The sequence below is a fragment of the Bombina bombina genome, chromosome 7 (genome assembly GCF_027579735.1).
Source record: "Bombina bombina isolate aBomBom1 chromosome 7, aBomBom1.pri, whole genome shotgun sequence".
Lineage (NCBI taxonomy): Eukaryota > Metazoa > Chordata > Amphibia > Anura > Bombinatoridae > Bombina > Bombina bombina.
This window is the reverse complement of record NC_069505.1, coordinates 453,122,062-453,139,468: the sequence shown is the minus strand read 5'-3', so window position 1 is coordinate 453,139,468 and position 17,407 is coordinate 453,122,062. Positions and strand designations below refer to the sequence as shown.

At 39.7% G+C, this 17,407-nt stretch overlaps 1 protein-coding gene across 1 annotated transcript in view; it reads right to left on the bottom strand.

Moving 5' to 3' along the window:
* The window catches only part of LOC128666699 (zinc finger protein 260-like), a 130,574-nt gene that overhangs the window by 8,448 nt on the left and 104,719 nt on the right, over positions 1-17,407 (bottom strand). Inside the window, exon 4 of the mRNA XM_053721438.1 lies at positions 8,197-8,310. Within this exon, the coding sequence (XP_053577413.1) occupies positions 8,197-8,310 (114 nt within the window). The remainder of the gene's footprint in view (positions 1-8,196; positions 8,311-17,407) is intronic.

Sequence of the window (17,407 nt, the reverse complement as noted above, 5' to 3'; positions counted from 1 at the left end):
TGGATGAGTTATATCAGGATTCAGATTCCCAGATGACTGCAGAGAAAGCAATGCGGAACTTAAAACAAGGCAAACGTGTAATAGAAGACTACATAGCTGAGTTTAAGCAATATGCTCGGGACTCTCAATGGAATCCCATCGCTCTGCGGAATCAGTTCCGACTGGGATTAGCTGACAATATAAAAGATGAACTAGCCCGTATAGACCTACCAAAAGGCCTGGAACCACTAATGAGACTTGTTATCCAAATCGACCGCCGTTTAAGGGAGAGGAGGTCTGAAAAGTTTCATTTTGAACCAGCTCCAAAACCTCATTCCACTTCCAGTCCTTCTTCTACATCCAAATCAGTTGCTATTAAATATGTTGTGTATGTATTGTGCCAATCCTTCTCATTCTGTCTCAGATTGTCCACTTCTCCAGAAATCAAAGAAAAGTAAGTCTCATATCATTTCTGCAACTCATTCTCCAAATCCTACTCACACTTACTGTATGCTTTCTATGCCTTTGCAGTGGGATCACCGAAAACTACGCAGTGAGGCAATCATAGATACTGGTGCCTACGGAAATTTCATTAATTCTGCTGTTGTAAATACCAATAAAATCCCTTGTGTGTTAAAGCATACTCCAGTAGCAATTCCTGTTATTGATGGTTCTTCCATCGCTAGTGGTCCTATTACTCATAAGACAATACCTCTGTTATTAACAACTTCATCAGGTCATTCTGAATTCATTGAATTTGACGTATTACCTTCTCCTCTTTTCCCAATAGTTTTAGGTATTGCTTGGTGCAAAAAACATCATCCCATAATAAATTGGGAGACTCTCGAGATCAACTTAAATTCTTCATTCTGCCTTCGGAACTGCTTCTCCACACAACCTCTTCTAGAAACCACTTTGGAGGGACCCCTCATTCCTCAGGAATATTCAGATTATGCAGATGTATTCAGCAAGGTGGAGGCAGAGACTTTACCACCCCATTGTGATTATGACTGTCCGATTGACATCAAACCCGGATCATCAATCCCATTTGGTCGGTTGTATCCCTTATCGACTCCAGAGTTAGACCATCTGAAAACTTATCTAGAGGACAATCTTCGCAAAGGCTTCATTCGTCCGTCTACCTCCTCAGCTGGTGCCGGTATGTTCTTTGTAAAGAACAAAGACGGTTCCTTGCGCCCCATTATAGACTACAGAGAATTAAATCACCGGACCATAAAAAATCGTTATCCACTCCCTTTGATCCCGGAATTAATTGAGCGCCTCCAAGACGCAACTATCTTCACAAAATTGGACCTTAGAGGTGCATACAATTTGATACGAATTCGTGAAGGAGATGAGTGGCTGACGGCTTTTAGAACCAGGTACGGTCTCTTTGAGTACCTAGTCATGCCTTTTGGGCTTTGTAACGCCCCAGGAACTTTCCAGCATTTCATAAACGACGTGTTTCGAGACCTCCTTGACGTCTTTATTGTCATCTATTTAGACGATATACTCATTTATTCCAACTCTTACCAGGATCATGTCAAACACGTACGCATAGTACTCTCCAGATTAAGAACTCATCGCTTATACGCGAAATTAGAGAAATGTGAATTTCACTCTAATTCTATCTCCTTCCTCGGATACAATATCACTCCAACAGGAATAGGAATGCAGGAGGATAAGGTTGAGGCAGTCAAGAATTGGATAACTCCAAGCAAAAGAAAGGAACTACAGAGGTTCCTTGGATTTGCGAACTACTATCGGAAGTTCGTTAAGGACTTCTTGAAAATAGCCAAACCTTTAACACAACTCACAAGTTCTACTATTAAATTCCAATGGTCCACTGATGCAAAACGAGCCTTTGATCTACTAAAATCAAAGATAACTTCTGCACCAATCCTACAATTTCCTGATTCTAAACTACAGTACATCCTTGAGGTAGATGCTTCAGACTTCGCCTTAGGTGCCGTCCTGTCTCAAAAGACATCAGTAACTGAACCAATGCATCCTGTGTCGTTTTATTCCAAGGTTCTAAGTTCAGCCGAGATTAATTATCCCGTGGGCGAGAAGGAACTTCTGGCCATCAAGAGGGCATTGGAACATTGGAGACATTTGTTAGAGGGTACTGCTCTACCTATTATCTACACAGATCATAAGAATCTCGAATTCCTACAAACCAATAAAACTTTCTCCTCCAGACAGGTTCGCTGGAGTCTGTTCTTTACAAGATTCAATTTTCACATTGTTTACAGACCATCCTCAAAGAACGGAAAGGCAGACGCTCTCTCAAGGAAGGATCTTCTGCAGCAATACCTCCCGGAGTCCACTTCTATCATTCCAAAAACCAAGTTTATTGGCTTAACACCTTATTTCATAAAAGCTTTGAAAGAGTCTTATTCCACTGATCAAGAACTTCCCGTCCAGGACCTGGAGACCGGCTTGGAAGGTCTGCTTTACCATGACAAGAAAATATATGTGCCAGAAAGTCTTAGGCCAGACATTTTACAACTGCATCATACCTCACCACTGGCTGGTCATCCAGGTATAAGGAGAACTTACGAAAAGATAGCAAGGAGATTCTGGTGGCCATCTATGACAAACAGTATAAAGACTTATGTATTGACTTGTGCTACCTGCACAACCTCTAAAACAGTTAAAAGTACTCCATATGGTCTGCTCATGCCGTTACCTATCCCATCACTTCCATGGCAACACATTTCTATGGATTTTATTGTCGACTTGCCACAGTCATGCGGTAAAAACACCATTATGGTAGTAATAGATCTTCTAACTAAGATGGCTCATTTTCTACCTTACCATAAGTTACCCACTTCTTCAGAGACTGCTGAGTTGTTCCTGAACAATATCGTTCGATTACATGGGTTCCCAAAGATTATCACCTCTGATCGCGGAACTCAGTTCACTTCTCGATTTTGGAAATCTCTTATTAGCCAATTAAAGATTGACCACCGTCTCACAACCTCATTTCATCCGCAAACCAATGGGCAGGTAGAAAGAGTAAACCAGTGGCTCGAACAATACCTTCGATTTTTCTGTTCTTACCAACAGAGTCATTGGTCAGCATACCTCCCAATGGCGGAATTCACTTTCAATAATTCTCAAAATTCCTCTACTAAGATGTCACCATTTCAGGCAAATTATGGGTTTCATCCTAATTCTTTCCCATCTTCTGGTTTACCGGAACACACCTGTTCTCCTTGCCCAACTGCTAACGACTTCACAACTGATCGCTTATCCATATTCAAGACTCTACGAAGGAATATCGCATCTGCCCAAGAAGGACAAACACACTATTACAACCTCCGTAGACGTCCTGCTCCTAAATATGTTATTGGTGATCTAGTTTGGTTATCAACCAAAAACCTTAAACTGAATGTACCCTGTAAAAAATTAGGGGGTAAGTTCATTGGACCGTTTCCAGAATTGTTAATCCGAATGCGATTACCTTACGTCTACCAGATTCCTTAAGGATACATCCAACATTCCATGTATCTCTGCTTAAGCCACACACCTCAACTAGGGCACAGGGTGTCATCCTTCCCCCTACTTCCACTCTTTCTCAGTTGGATGAATATGAGGTGGAAGCTATACTCGACTCTCGTTTAGTAAATCATCAGCTACAGTATTTGGTGCATTGGGCTGGCTACTCTTCCGAGGATGATTCTTGGGAGCCTTCTCAGAATGTTCATGTTCCAAAGAAGGTTTCCCTATTCCACCGACGACATCCGGACCGTCCAAGTCCTTGACTATTCGTCTCTCCTTGGGGGGGGAACATGTCAGGTATTCCCTTGGATACCTGCCTACCTTGTTAAACCCCTCCTACCTTACCTTTATATCCGGCCTACGCCCTGTTCCTAGTGCTTAGTAATTTTGATTCCTTGTGCTGACAAGTCAGAGAGACCTAAGCTGCATCCACACAGGATATTCACAGTTTTCACCTATCACTATAGGAGCTAACCACTTGGAGATACTTCTGCCTTTATGTGGATTATAACTTGCTGTTCTAAACAGTGAACCTGAGCTGACAACCTCCATTTGACAGGCTAATACCCTTATCCTGCACTACCTTCTGATACTCAAAGTTCCAAAGATTTCACAGCAGGACTTCATCCTACACAAAACCAAATAACCCTTACTTGCTGAATTACTTCCTGAGAAGTTTGGTAAAGTACGCTCTCACCTTGTAGCGTTTGCTTCTGAGAGACCGCCGCTCAGCAGCGGCAACATTAGCTTGTGACGTCACGTGTCACTCAAACACGCTGCTGTCCGCTACGCCCAGATCCACGCTGCACTACTGCAGCTCCTGCTCGCACTCACAGCTTAGGCTGTGATCTCCTCACTGACATCCACGCTGCAGCATCGCAGCACCTGTTACACACACAGCTCAGGCTGTGATCTCCACGCAAGTATTTGATACAGTTCTCAAACTGAACTTATAAGCAGAGCACTGTTCTATAATCACTCCTGGCATTAATCTCTCCTGGCAAGGATATTTACTAGATCTCAAGCTGATTTTGCTTTCATACTTACATCAGCATATTGTAATAGAATATAGTATTACAAAAAGAATCTTCTCTCTATCAAATCCACTTACTAATAGGCATCTATTCAAGATAGAAAGAGGATGTATGTCCTCAGAGGGTGCGCAGATGCTGGCAAGTTGTTTGGAGGATAAAGAACTTTGAGGCGATGGCTGCACTCCCAATAATAGTCCCGATGAAATCCGGATGGACCTCGAGCTGTGAGAAGGAGAAAGGAAGAGAGGCGCCAAGAACATAAAACAGTATCGTGGTCTGGAAAGGTGAGATGCCCCTATATATTCGTATCCCCCCGTTGATCCAGATACTCACAAAATCGGCGGCACAGATGACGTGCCTCTAGACGCAGGTCGGGACTGTTTGGAGTCGCCCGACTGACACACCTCCGTTAGCGTACGTCACTCCCTATCCACCAATCGACAATCACCTCTGTTGGCTTCGTATGTCTCCGAGTAAACCAATGCCGCTGGAGGTGTCAGAATAGCGTGGGGCATAGGTAGTGACTCTTGGCAAGCGGATGGAGGTAGGATAAAATAATAACAGGACAGGACAGGTAAAAATAAACGTCTGTATTTATTAAAAAGAAACAACAGCAACGCGTTTCCCGGCTAGATAGGCCGCTTCATCAGCCTGAGGCAATCTAATTCGAAGATCCATTTAGATTCAGCTATTGATAGTTTCTTATCATAGTCTCCCCCCCTCCAATTTTGCTTCACTAACTGTATCCCATAGTAACTTAAATCCTTCAGGTTACTCTTATGGTGTATAGTGAAGTGTCTATACATGGAGGTTTCTGTGTTACCATGTTCTATTTGTAGGATGTGTTCACGAATTCTGTCTCGTAAACATCTAGTGGTTTGTCCTACATATTGTAGTCCACAATTACATTGAACTATGTAGATAACCCCCCTGCTTGTGCATCTTATCAAGTCTTTAATTTGATGTTCCGTCCTTGAATTATGTGATTGAAAGGTTTTGGTCTTTAGACCTCTCTTACATGCTTTACATCTAATGCAAGGAAAGAAACCTCTAATTTTTCTTCCAAAGACATCTTTAACATTTGTAGTCTGTGGGCGTGGAATGCTGGGGGAAAGTATGTTCTTTAGATTATCTGATCTCCTATAAATGAACTTGGGTTTCTTCGCCAGGGTCTCTCCTATAGTGTCGTCATTTTGTAATAGATGCCAGTTCTTCTCAATAATTTTTTCTATGATGTTTCTATTTTCACTGTACTGTGTTACAAATGCGACATCTATGGAACCATTGATACTGTTGGTCATAGTTTTATCCTCTTTTTCTTTATCTTTATACCTCAAGAGTTCCTTTCGGTCCCTTTTTCTGACCTCTTCAATATCTTCATTTATAGCGTCTTCTTCATATCCTCTGTCTAGGAACCTCATCTTCAGAGTCTCAGCTTGTTTCTCCCATTGTTCTTGATCTGAACAGTTCTTCTTAAGTCTGAGTAATTGGCCCTTTGGAATGTTTCGCTTCCATTTGTTATGATGGCAACTGTTGATATGGATGTAATTATTACAATCTACGGGTTTAAAGTGGGTAGAGGTTTCCAATTTTCCATCTACGACTGTGATCTTCAGGTCCAAGAATGTGATTTCGGAACTACTTATTTCATGTGTGAATCTCAAGTTCTGTGTGTTACTGTTCATTACATTGATAGTGTGTTCCAAATCATCTTTTGACCCCTTCCATATCATTAGGATGTCATCAATATAGCGATGATAGGATACCAGGTCCGCGCCCGCCGGGCATGAGTCCCAAAATATGTGTTCCCATTTGCCCATATACAGATTGGCATAGCTGGGCGCGAACCTGGTCCCCATCGCTGTGCCACATAACTGCCTATAGAACGTACCATCATGGGAAAAATAATTGTGTCTTAGGATGTATGTGAGCAAACAGGAAGATAAATAGGACTAAGTCAAGGCACAATCGTGAATATCATATAAGATGGCAAAAATATCAAAGTCACTTCCGGTTTTGTAGTTACAAAGGACTTCCGGTTTCGGGTTAAAACCGAAACTAAATGAAGCTCCTCATATGGATATCAGTTATAATGATAACATAAAATGTTAGTTATAATGATTACACAAAATGTCAGTTTACATAAAGGGGCAAATAAAGAATAGCATTTATGTCAAAATGAATAATATAGATGGACATCGAAAATGAAAGAATACATCCGGTTTCTAAACAAATCCGGGTGAAAGGTTAAATTTTGGCGCAATTTTCGGCCGTTTTTGGCGCCAATAGCCCATTTATAAGGAGAATACAAACATCACCATATTCAGTCTTGAGAAAGGCCCCAGAAGTGGGCCGAAACGCGTTGGCTTATATGGTGAGATACTTTTCATTGGTTTAAACTTATTATATGCAATACTACTCTATGTTGTATATCTTTTCTTTCACAGGTTTTTAGGATATTATTATTTTTTTTTTTTTTTATCGATTTTTTTCAAGGATTGTTTGATCATCACAAGGTTTTGCACTATTTTTAAAGTTTGGAAGCACTACACCACGATAGTGAATTTGTGACTATTGGCTTTTTGATTTTACAACTCACTATTTGATATCCTAACTTTTGGAATATAACTTTTGGAATATAATTTTTTGGTTTTTTGATTTTATGTTTCACTTCTAATTTTTCATCATTTTTTCACATATTTTTTCGCAATCAAAAACTAGGATTTGCATCACGTTTCACTGGATATTCACACTGTTTTATTTATTTGACTGTCTGTTTGAGATCCAAGATGGACTAACGGAAATTGACATTATCTATACCCACCTAAGACCTTTTTTGATTTTTATTTGGTTTTTAATTTTTTATAATAGCACAATCTAATTGTATTGCTGTATCTAATGTATTTTTTGTATTAATCCCTTCATCCCCATTATTACATTTGGAGTGTTCTCACTTAACACTACCTTGTATTTAAGAGTCCAACCAATTTTAGGTATTATCTAGATATCTGTTATAGTTTATAGAAACTACATTTCTAGATAAATCTAGCATTTTATTGTTATTTTTATGTGTACATGTAAACATGGATCCATGTCTTTTTAACATTTACAATGTCTAATTTTTAATTCTCAATTTTTAATTCCTTATGTGATTTGATTATAATATATGTGTAATAAATTTGTATAGACACAATTCTCAGATCACCCATCCTATCATCAGGTTTTCATCCACATAACTTATTGCCTCAAAATAATCACTATTGGACCTTGTTGGTATTTGAGCTCGACTCATTCCTGACCTAGCCTCTATTGGCGCTCCTACCATAACCACTTTATCTTCACACACATATACTCACCTGTACCCTGTATCCCTCAGACACATTACACACATTCACTCACCTGTACCCTGTATTCCTCAGACACATCACACACATACACTCACCTGTACCCTGTATCCCTCAGACACATCACACACTCACCTGTATAGGAGCTGTGAGGAATATTACACAGTTTTGTAGCTAAGTCAGCAGGATCATTTTATTTGCTAAAAACTGTGTATTTGGTAAATGGTTACCTAAGACTGACAGTGTCTGCCCTGTAAACATCTGAGAAAATATAACAGCGACAAAATGTCACCCTCACAGAATCTTCCCTTTACTTAATAAGCGCTAATCACCTGTAACCGTATTTATAGGAACTTCATCCTCCTCGGTCTTCACCTGATCACACACGTCCGGTTTTCCTCCGTGCTCTACCGCTGAGCCACCTGAAGGCGTCACATCAGTACGATCTGTACAGTGAGAACACACGTGTATGTGTAAGTAGTCTGTAGTGCTTGTGAGATGCATCAACATCTCTCTCATTATATAAATATATTTTTAAAAAATCATATAAAGTTTTTTTTTCATGGAGAGAGAAAACTTATTTTATAATTTGATTGTTATTATTTCTGTCTTTTTGCTACATTGGTGTAGACCCTTTACTTAATTATCCATAAACAGAAAATATATAACAACCTTTTGTGTCTCTTAGATAGAAAGGGAATTAATCACTTTAAAAAAAGAAATGAAAATATCCTTTATTAATTAACAATTGCCTAGATTACACGTTTTGTGCTAAACAGGGTGCAAAACTAATGCCAAAAAACTTGCGTTATTTCACTCTCCATATCGCTGCCATTACGAGTTACTGAAAAGCCTCCTTTGTGCGTGCGAGATGGTGTTGTTGAGCTCCATACCATACAAAATCTAAGGGCTGATTTGACGTGCTCGTGCACCCTTTCCCCATAGACATCAATGAGGAAAGAGTGTTAGAAAAAAAACCCGAACACCTGAAGTTACGTTTAAACCTAACACCCTAACATAAACCACAAGTCTAAACACCCCTAATCCTTCGCTCCCCATCCATAAATGAAATGATTAACCCCTAAATCTCCGGCCTCCCATTTCGCCGTTACTAAATAAACCTATTATCCCCTAAACCTCCGCCCCCCCCACATCGCCGCTACTAAATAAACCTATTAACCTCTAAATCTCCGGACCCCCACATCGTCGCCACTAAATAAACCTATTAACCCCTAAACCACCCCCCCACATCACAAAACACTAAATTAAACTATTAACACCTAAACCTAACACCCCCCTAACTTTAAATTAAAATATAACTATATTTAAATAAATAAAAACTTTACTGTGAAATAAAAATAAACATTAAACTATAAATTAACCTAACCTTACTGTTCTAATAAAATAAAAAAAATACTAACAATTAAAAACCTAAATTACAAATTGAAAAAAAACTAACGCTAGGAAAAAAATTAAAAAATCTAAAATTACAAAAAATAATAAACACTAAATTAAAAAAAATAAAAAACACTAAGCTTACAAAAAATAATAAACGAAATTATCAAAAATAAAAACAATTACACCTAATCTAATAGCCCAATAAAAATAAAAAAGCACCCCAAAATAAAAAAAACCCTAGCCTACAATAAACTACCAATAGCCCTTAAAAAACGTAAATAAAATATCTTATTACAAAATATAAAAACAGCTCTTATTAACTATTAAGTCCTTTATGCCCACTTGGTTTATAGAGTCACAATTGCTCCCACAAGGGGAACTCACACCCTGTACCCATCCTGTATTTATGGATACAAGGTTATGTGAACATAAGACATATAATTCCACATTTCCATGCAATCTCTGGGTATCCTTAAGCCCATGTACCCCTTGCCCAAAGAATGTTCCATAACAGGCCCTCAGATCTTGGTGACTCACGTCACAGGGTTAATAGTTTAATTTAGTATTTTGTGATGTGGGGGGGCGGCGGTCTAGGGGTTAATAAGTTTAGTTTAGTAGTTACGATGTGGGGGCTGGAGGTTTAGGGGTTAATACATTATTATAGTGTTGTCGATGTGGGGGGGGCAGCGGTTTAGGGGTTAATAGGTTTATTTAGGTGTCGCAATGTTGGGGAGCGTCAGTTTAGGGGTTAATATATTTATATAGTGTTGGCGATGTGGGTGGGCGGCAGATTAGGTGTTAATAACTTTATTAAATAGTTGTGATGTGGGTGGGCAGCAGATTAGGGGTTAATAGGTTTAATAATATTTAATAGGTTTAATATAGTGTTTGCGATGCGGGAGGGTGACGGTTTAGGGGTTAATAGGTAGTTTATGGGTGTTAGTGTACTTAGTAACACTTTAGTTATGAGTTTTGTGAAACATTTTTGTTACAAAAATTCCATAACTACTGCTCTCTGATGGTGGCATGGATTGTGTCGGTATAGGGTGTAATGCAAGCTTTTTAGCCTGAACGCACAACCTGTAATACCGGCGCAATGAAAATCCCACACAAAAACTTTATTTTTTGAGTGCGAAATGGACGTTGCGTTAAAGGCTAAAATGCTTGCGTTACAGCTATAACGACACAACTCGTAATATGCGTTCCTGGCCATTCCAGCGTCCGTACCGTAATGCAAAACTTTATTTATTGTCCAGATCCATCACAACATAGGAAATACAAGTACAAGAATAGTGAGGTCACATAATAGGTTTAGTAAACACAATAGCCTCCCCTACTACTGCAGCGCAGAACAACAATGCAAACGTATGTGATGTCCAAACTGACAATCCAGTTTTTAAATTTTCTCAAATAAAAAACAAAATAACATACACATAAAATGTTAATAAATAACTCTAGCTAAAGGTGGACCCTTGCTATTTTGCACTATGCATCTTTGACTCAGCCATATTTGTGAAAGGATAATATTGTTCTTATCTTTTCAGTTCTCTGTTACATGTGCTGTGGTAGCAATTCTGGTTCCAAGATACAACACATAATATAAACCATAACTAACAAATAAATTAACAAAAACTAAATAAATAAACTATTTAAAGGCCATACCTCGTAATCTTTGCTCCAAGGGGAAGAGGGAAGGGGGTGCAGCGTCGAGTCTGAAGACCTGCGCCTCCATCTCCACAACCAGTTCAACAGCAGAAGGATTCAAGAAAAATGTATGGCCTAGTGTTCAGGTATGTAGTATTGTGGGATGTTTTCTGATGTGCCTAATCTGAGTTAGTAGGGGGCACCATTTGCCATGCAAATTCTCATTGAGAATAAATAATGAGTTCTGAAAGGGGTGTAGGATTTTGTGTCTTAAGGGGGCTGGAATGTATAGTAGATAGAGTTCCCATTTGTAAATAAATGCTTTGATTCTCTTATCTAAGTCCCCTTGGACATCCGCTTGTTCTACAAGTATTTGAGTTTGTACTGCATTTACTAATTTCTTAAAATTGTAGGATTAGTTTCCTAGTCATTAATATCACTAAGTGCACGAATTTCTTATATTGTGGTGCATTGTGGTTGTCGTGCAAGAAAATAATGTTAGAAGCTGTTAAAGTTATACTTATGTGTAGTATTTAGAAGCCAAAAATGTTACTTTGCCCCATAGTCTCTGCAATTTAGGACAATCCCACATTAGGTACACAAGGTCAGGAGATGGAGCCGAGCAGTGTCTAAGGCCTGGGGGACCCATTTAGCTCTTACTTTCGGTAAAATGTAAGCTTGGTGAAGTAATTTAACGTGTGATTCTCTCAAATAAGTAGAGAGTGTAGCTTTTTCAACTTGCGAAAAACTTGAACTAATCTCCTGTAAGGTAAAATAGATGTCTCATCTCCTGCCACTTAGTGTGTATTATTTGCATTATAGGTTGTTCAATGTGAGCGATGATCATGTTATAAATGTGGGTGATGGAGTGTGTTCCCTGTTTTGTTATACGACAGAGTTTATCTATATTCGAGTTAGCTGTTGTAATAAGTTTGGCCGAAATAAGAGCCTGGACATCATGTCTGCATTGAAAAAAGGCAAACATAGTATTGGAAGGTATGGCATAGGATTCTTGAAGGTTATAGAAGGGAAGAATTTGGAATGTAGTTGTATTAATTAATTGTGCGATAGTCGTTAGCCCATGGGATTTCCCCTCTTGGAAGGCTTGCGTAGTGTAGCTAGGTATGAATTTTGGATTGCCTTGTTTGGGTAAGTATCTGGATACCTGACGGTCAACTTCTCAACATTTACACAGTTACATCCATGCTCTTAATGGGTCTCGGAATAGAATATTCTGAGAGATATGTTGAGGGAGGCTTGACAAGTTGGCATGCGGGAGGTAAGCTAAATGGAGTGGTTTTGCAATATCGGTTTCTATAGCGGGGCAGAAGTAGTCCGATTTGGTCAGCCAGCCTAAAACTAGCTTGGCTAAAGTTGCCCAATTGTACCATTGAATATTCGGGAATTTGAGGCCTCCTACCTGTAACGGCATAGCTAATTTAGTCTTATTTATCCTGTGTTTCTTTTGATTACATACAAATGAGGTAAAGGCAGCAGAGGGTGTTTGTAGGTCTTTGTTGTGTAGTAAGAAGGGGAGCATTTGTAAAGGGTATAAGATTTTGGGTAGGGCTTATTATTATAATTAATAATAATATTAATTCAATAATATTATTATTTTCAACAGGTGGATCCTTCCATGGAGGGAGAGTGGAAGGCTTTTCCACCCCCGTAGGAGGCTCTGTATATTGCTTATAGTTTTCGGGATGTTAAGGTGATAGATACGCGTGGGGTTAACATGTAAGTAGATGCCTAAGTATTTAAAGGAACCTGAGGTGACTTTAAGATTGGTATTACAGAGTGAGGAATTGTTTGTGTTCTGTAGCCATGTTACATCCGACTTATCAACATTAATTTTGTAACCTGTAAAGTTTCCAAATTGCGTCATGATGTCAAGTAATTTAGGTATGTTTAGGGTGGGATTACTAATATAACGTAAAAGCAAAAAGGGAAAGATGTAAACAATGTCTATTTATCTGGAGACCTGTGCAATGTTGCCGTATATAGCATGCTAATGATTCGATGGCCAGGTCAAACAGTAATGGTGACAACGGACAACCTTGTCTCGTTCCCCTTTCAAGCTTGAAAGGGGTTACATAGGCCACCGTTGATAATTAAGGAAGCTGTTGTGTATTGTAAAGTTGTTGAATTACACTAAAAAAATCTCCTGTTATACCAAAATTAGTCAAAGAAGTGTATAGGTGGTCCCATTCTACCCTGTTGAATGCCTTTTCAGCATCAACAGAGAGTAGACATGCATCAGGTAAGGGAGTATCAGAGGGGTTGCTGCATGTTTGATGGTATTGTGAGATAACTGCTAACGTTTTCCTCAAGTTGGTTACTAATGAGCGCTGCCTGACAAACCATGTCTGATCCGGGTGTTCCAGAGATGGAAGTACTACAGCCAGTCTATCTGCTAAGATTTTCGTGAATAGCTTATAGTCGCTGTTTAATAGCGAAATTGGCCTATATGATAAGGGCAAAGTGGGATCTCTATCTGGTTTTGGTATGATACATATGTTGGCGTCTGTAAACCGAGGGTCAGGTTTTGAGCGTCCCGATAGATACTCAGAGAACAGTAACGATAGGGTGAGCGCTATGTCTGTATTGAGGATTTTATAATGTTCGATAGGTAGGCTATATGGGCCGCCGCTTTCCCTAATTTAGCATGTTTAATGGAATTAATTACTTCTTGAGTCCGTATAGGGGCATTGAGGGAAGATTGTGGTTCTTGTGTCAACTTGGGGATGTTTATGTTATTCCAAAAGAATAGTTTGTCAGTCTCTCTAATCTGCTGTTTAGCGTATAAAGTAGTATAAAAGGAGACACATTATTTCATAATTGCAGGGGTGTCAGTATGGAGTCATTGACCTATTTTGATCGCTGGTATATTGGATTTGTGAGTGACTATTTTAATCATATTTGCCATACGTTTGCCAGCTTTATTGCCATATCTGTAGAATTTTCCCTGTCGGTGAACCTCATATGTGTGGTTTACTATCTGTATGTGAGTGTCCCTCTCTTGTTTTAGTTTATAATAGTGCTGTCGATGTTGGGGTGTAGGGTGATGTAGGTAGGTATTGTAACTTCTGTGAGGTTTATTAGCATTTGATTTGTGACATTTTTAGCTGTGGCTTTAACATGTGCAGTGTAGGCTGTGATCCTGCCTCGCAGGACAGCCTTGGAAGCATGCCAAAATAGGTCTATATTTTCATGATGCTGTGCATTGTCTAAGTTATAATCTATCCAGTAGGAGCGTAATTGTTGGCAAAAGTCTACCTTATTGTATAGATAAGAAGGGAACCTCCAGGTCCTATGTTTGGGGTCAATGGAGTTGGGATCTAAAATAATTGAAATAGGTGCGTGGTCTGAAATGGGGATTGGGTGGATTTTAGTTGATGGAATAATGGGTGTGAGACTTGGGGATGTAAGGGAAAAAGTTGATTCTGGATAAGGTGTGGTGCGATTTGGAAACACACATGAAATTTCTATCTTCTGGGTTACGCAATCTCCAAAGATCGACTAATCCTAAACCTTCCTTAAACTTCAGGATTAATTTAGCTTCTCTTTTTTGCCGTTGTGTATTTATACGCGGTGTTTGAGCTTGTGTTGGTTCTAGAAATCTGTCTAGTGGAAACATTTGTGCCATGTTGAAATCTCCACCAATAAGGATTAGAAATTCACTACGTTTAGCGAGATGTGTCTGTATTTGGTGCCAAAATTTGGGGCATAGAATGTTAGGACTGTACACATTACAAAGTAAGTTTTGGATGCTGTATGAAGGTTAGTAATGATGTATCTGCCCTTTGCATCAGTGACTGTGTCTGTGAATGTGATCGGTGTTCCTTTTCTGACCAAAATCGCTACTCCCCTCTTCCTACCCTCCGTCGGTGTATTGTGAATGTGTTCCACCCATCTAATCTTTAATTTATCATGTTTTTCCCGAGTCAGGTGAGTCTCTTGGAGTAGAGCTATATCTGCATGTATAGAGTTTAAATAATGCAATATTTTGCTACGTTTTGCGGGGGATGTGATACCACCTACGTTCCATGAGACGATGTTACATTTCAACGCAGAGGGGCCTATCTATCAAGCTCCGTACGGAGCTTGAGGCCCCGTGTTTCTGGCGAGCCTGCAGGCTCGCCAGAAACACCAGTTGTGAAGCAGCAGTCTAAAGACCGCTGCTCCATAACCCTCTGAGCAGGCGGACAGGAATGGCCGGAATTCAACCTGATTGAGTACGATTGGGTTGATTGACACCCCTTGCTGGCAGCCCATTGGCCGCCAGTCTGCAAGGGGTGGCGTTGCACCAGCAGCTCACAAGAGCTGCTGGTGCAATGCTGAATACGGAGAGCGTATTGCTCTCCGCATTCAGCAATGTCTTGCAGACCTGATCCGCACTGTCGGATTAGGTCCACAAGACATTTGATAAATAGGACCCCATATCTCAAAAGCTGCCAGGTGTTAGTCTCTAGAGATAAAAGATGTTTGTAGGAGTGTGAAATTTCTACAGTAACTTGTCCGTGAGGTGGGGCTAAGGTGTTCCTATATAAACTGTTGTGAATGTAGTTTAGAGCCATGTTACATGTGAAAGTGGTGAGGTATATTGGGTCAGAGCACTCACAATTAAGCAATGGAGAGAGGTGTAGGTATGTCAAGGGGCCATTGAAGCTCATGTTCTCTGTGCTGCATAGTCCCCCCCGGAGCAAAGGCAAATATACTGTAAGGAGAAAAACAGACATGTCACGAGAAGGCATTTCCAAAAAACTCCCTGATGCATTAATTAACCCTAAGGTTACTATCAGGAGACATTCTTTCTCAGCTTGAGATGTTATTATTAACCTTAAAACTATAAAAAGAACATAACTGTAAAGGTTAGAGGTGTAGTTATCCCTGCAATCCAGCGTGTGAAGAAACATTCTAGCCTAACAATTAAGCTTAGAGCTATGGCTATTGGATATACATATTCTAGATGGCAAACTACAATTTACCAATATTGAAATATGACATTAAGGTGAAAACATCTATAACAAAAAGTGCAATAACATTTTCTTCCTTTGCTCCCTCCTCACATAGGCAGAAAAAACTAGAGAAGAACACATTTTCTTGGGTTTCAAGTGTTAAGTCTCTTCTCAAATTATGTAGAATCACTAAGACTATTAGGGTAGTCCAGCAAGTTGCTACGCAAACAATCTGAATACAAAAAAGTTCCTGAGACATTTATCTCATTATATCTTGGTGATAGTAGGGTTAAAGATGTCGTTCTTTCATCATCTGGCATTGCTTTGCTTCTCTGTGTCCAGGTAGATCTGCAGGTCCTTGGGGGTATGAAAGAATTTTGCACCTGAGGGTGTTTGCAATCTGAGTTTGGCTGGGTACAGCAAAGCAGCTGGTCTCCCCTCCTTATACAAGCGAGAGCATAGAGGAGCAAGACCTTTGCGAAGCTTAGTTACCTCTGCAGAGAAGTCTTGAAAAATTAGAAGTTTCTTCCCTTTAAAGATGAGGTTACCCGAGTGGGCTCTGTATGCATGTAGCAGGGCAACAATTTTTTCTTGGTAATTAAGGAATTTAAATATAACCTGGTGTGTTCTAGAATTCGCTGTTTCAAGGCCATTATTTGGACCTATGCGATGGGCCCCTTCCACATCCAGGGGAAGATGATCTAGATTTATTTTCAGAAGTTTAAGGAGTGTTTATGCTGTGAACTCTAGCAAGCCTCTGCTTTTAATCGCTTTTAATCGCTTCTGGGACCCCTACAACATGGAGGTTGTTGCGTCTGCTCTGGTTTTCTAGGTCCACTTTATCTTGCAATGCTTGGTTTTGACGTTGAAGTTGTCTTAATGAGGTGGAAGCCGAGGTTTGTCTATCCTTAATGTCAGATATTTGTTGCTCTGCTTGAGTAATTCTTGTAGAGAATTGACGCACCTCGCTAGTAAGAGTGTCCACTCCCGCCTGATGTGACTATCTTTGGCAAAAAGAAAGTTTTAAGTTCTTGAAGCAATGTAGAAGAGTCTGTGACAACAGTGTCCATTGTTTTTGGGGAAGGCGGGATCTCAGCTTGTACTTTTACTGTTCCTTGAGGCCATTTTCCCTTCTAGGGTATTAGTTATGACTTTAAAATATTGATCCACCTTTATATAATTTATGAGGCAATTTGTTGAACATAGTAGTAAAATTCAGCTGCAACAGTTACAGATGTCCACAAGGTGGCACTACAGGGTTGTATATTCACTCAGGCAGGTCTAATCTCCAAGAAAACAATGGGAATGCAGTATTAGCTGTATGTTTCAGTTACAGATCAGGTGTAGATCTTATGAAAAGGTATAACATACGTCAGCTCACACTACGTGCCAATAGGCTGTGCAGTAAAGATAGGATTGTGAATTTTGCGGCAGGTTGTCCAGCCCTGTTTATATTTCCCCTCTCCCTTCACAGTAATGAGGTCTTCCAAAGTCTTTCAAAGGTGATATGGGGGTATTATATGAGAGGTAGGGCACTGTAGAG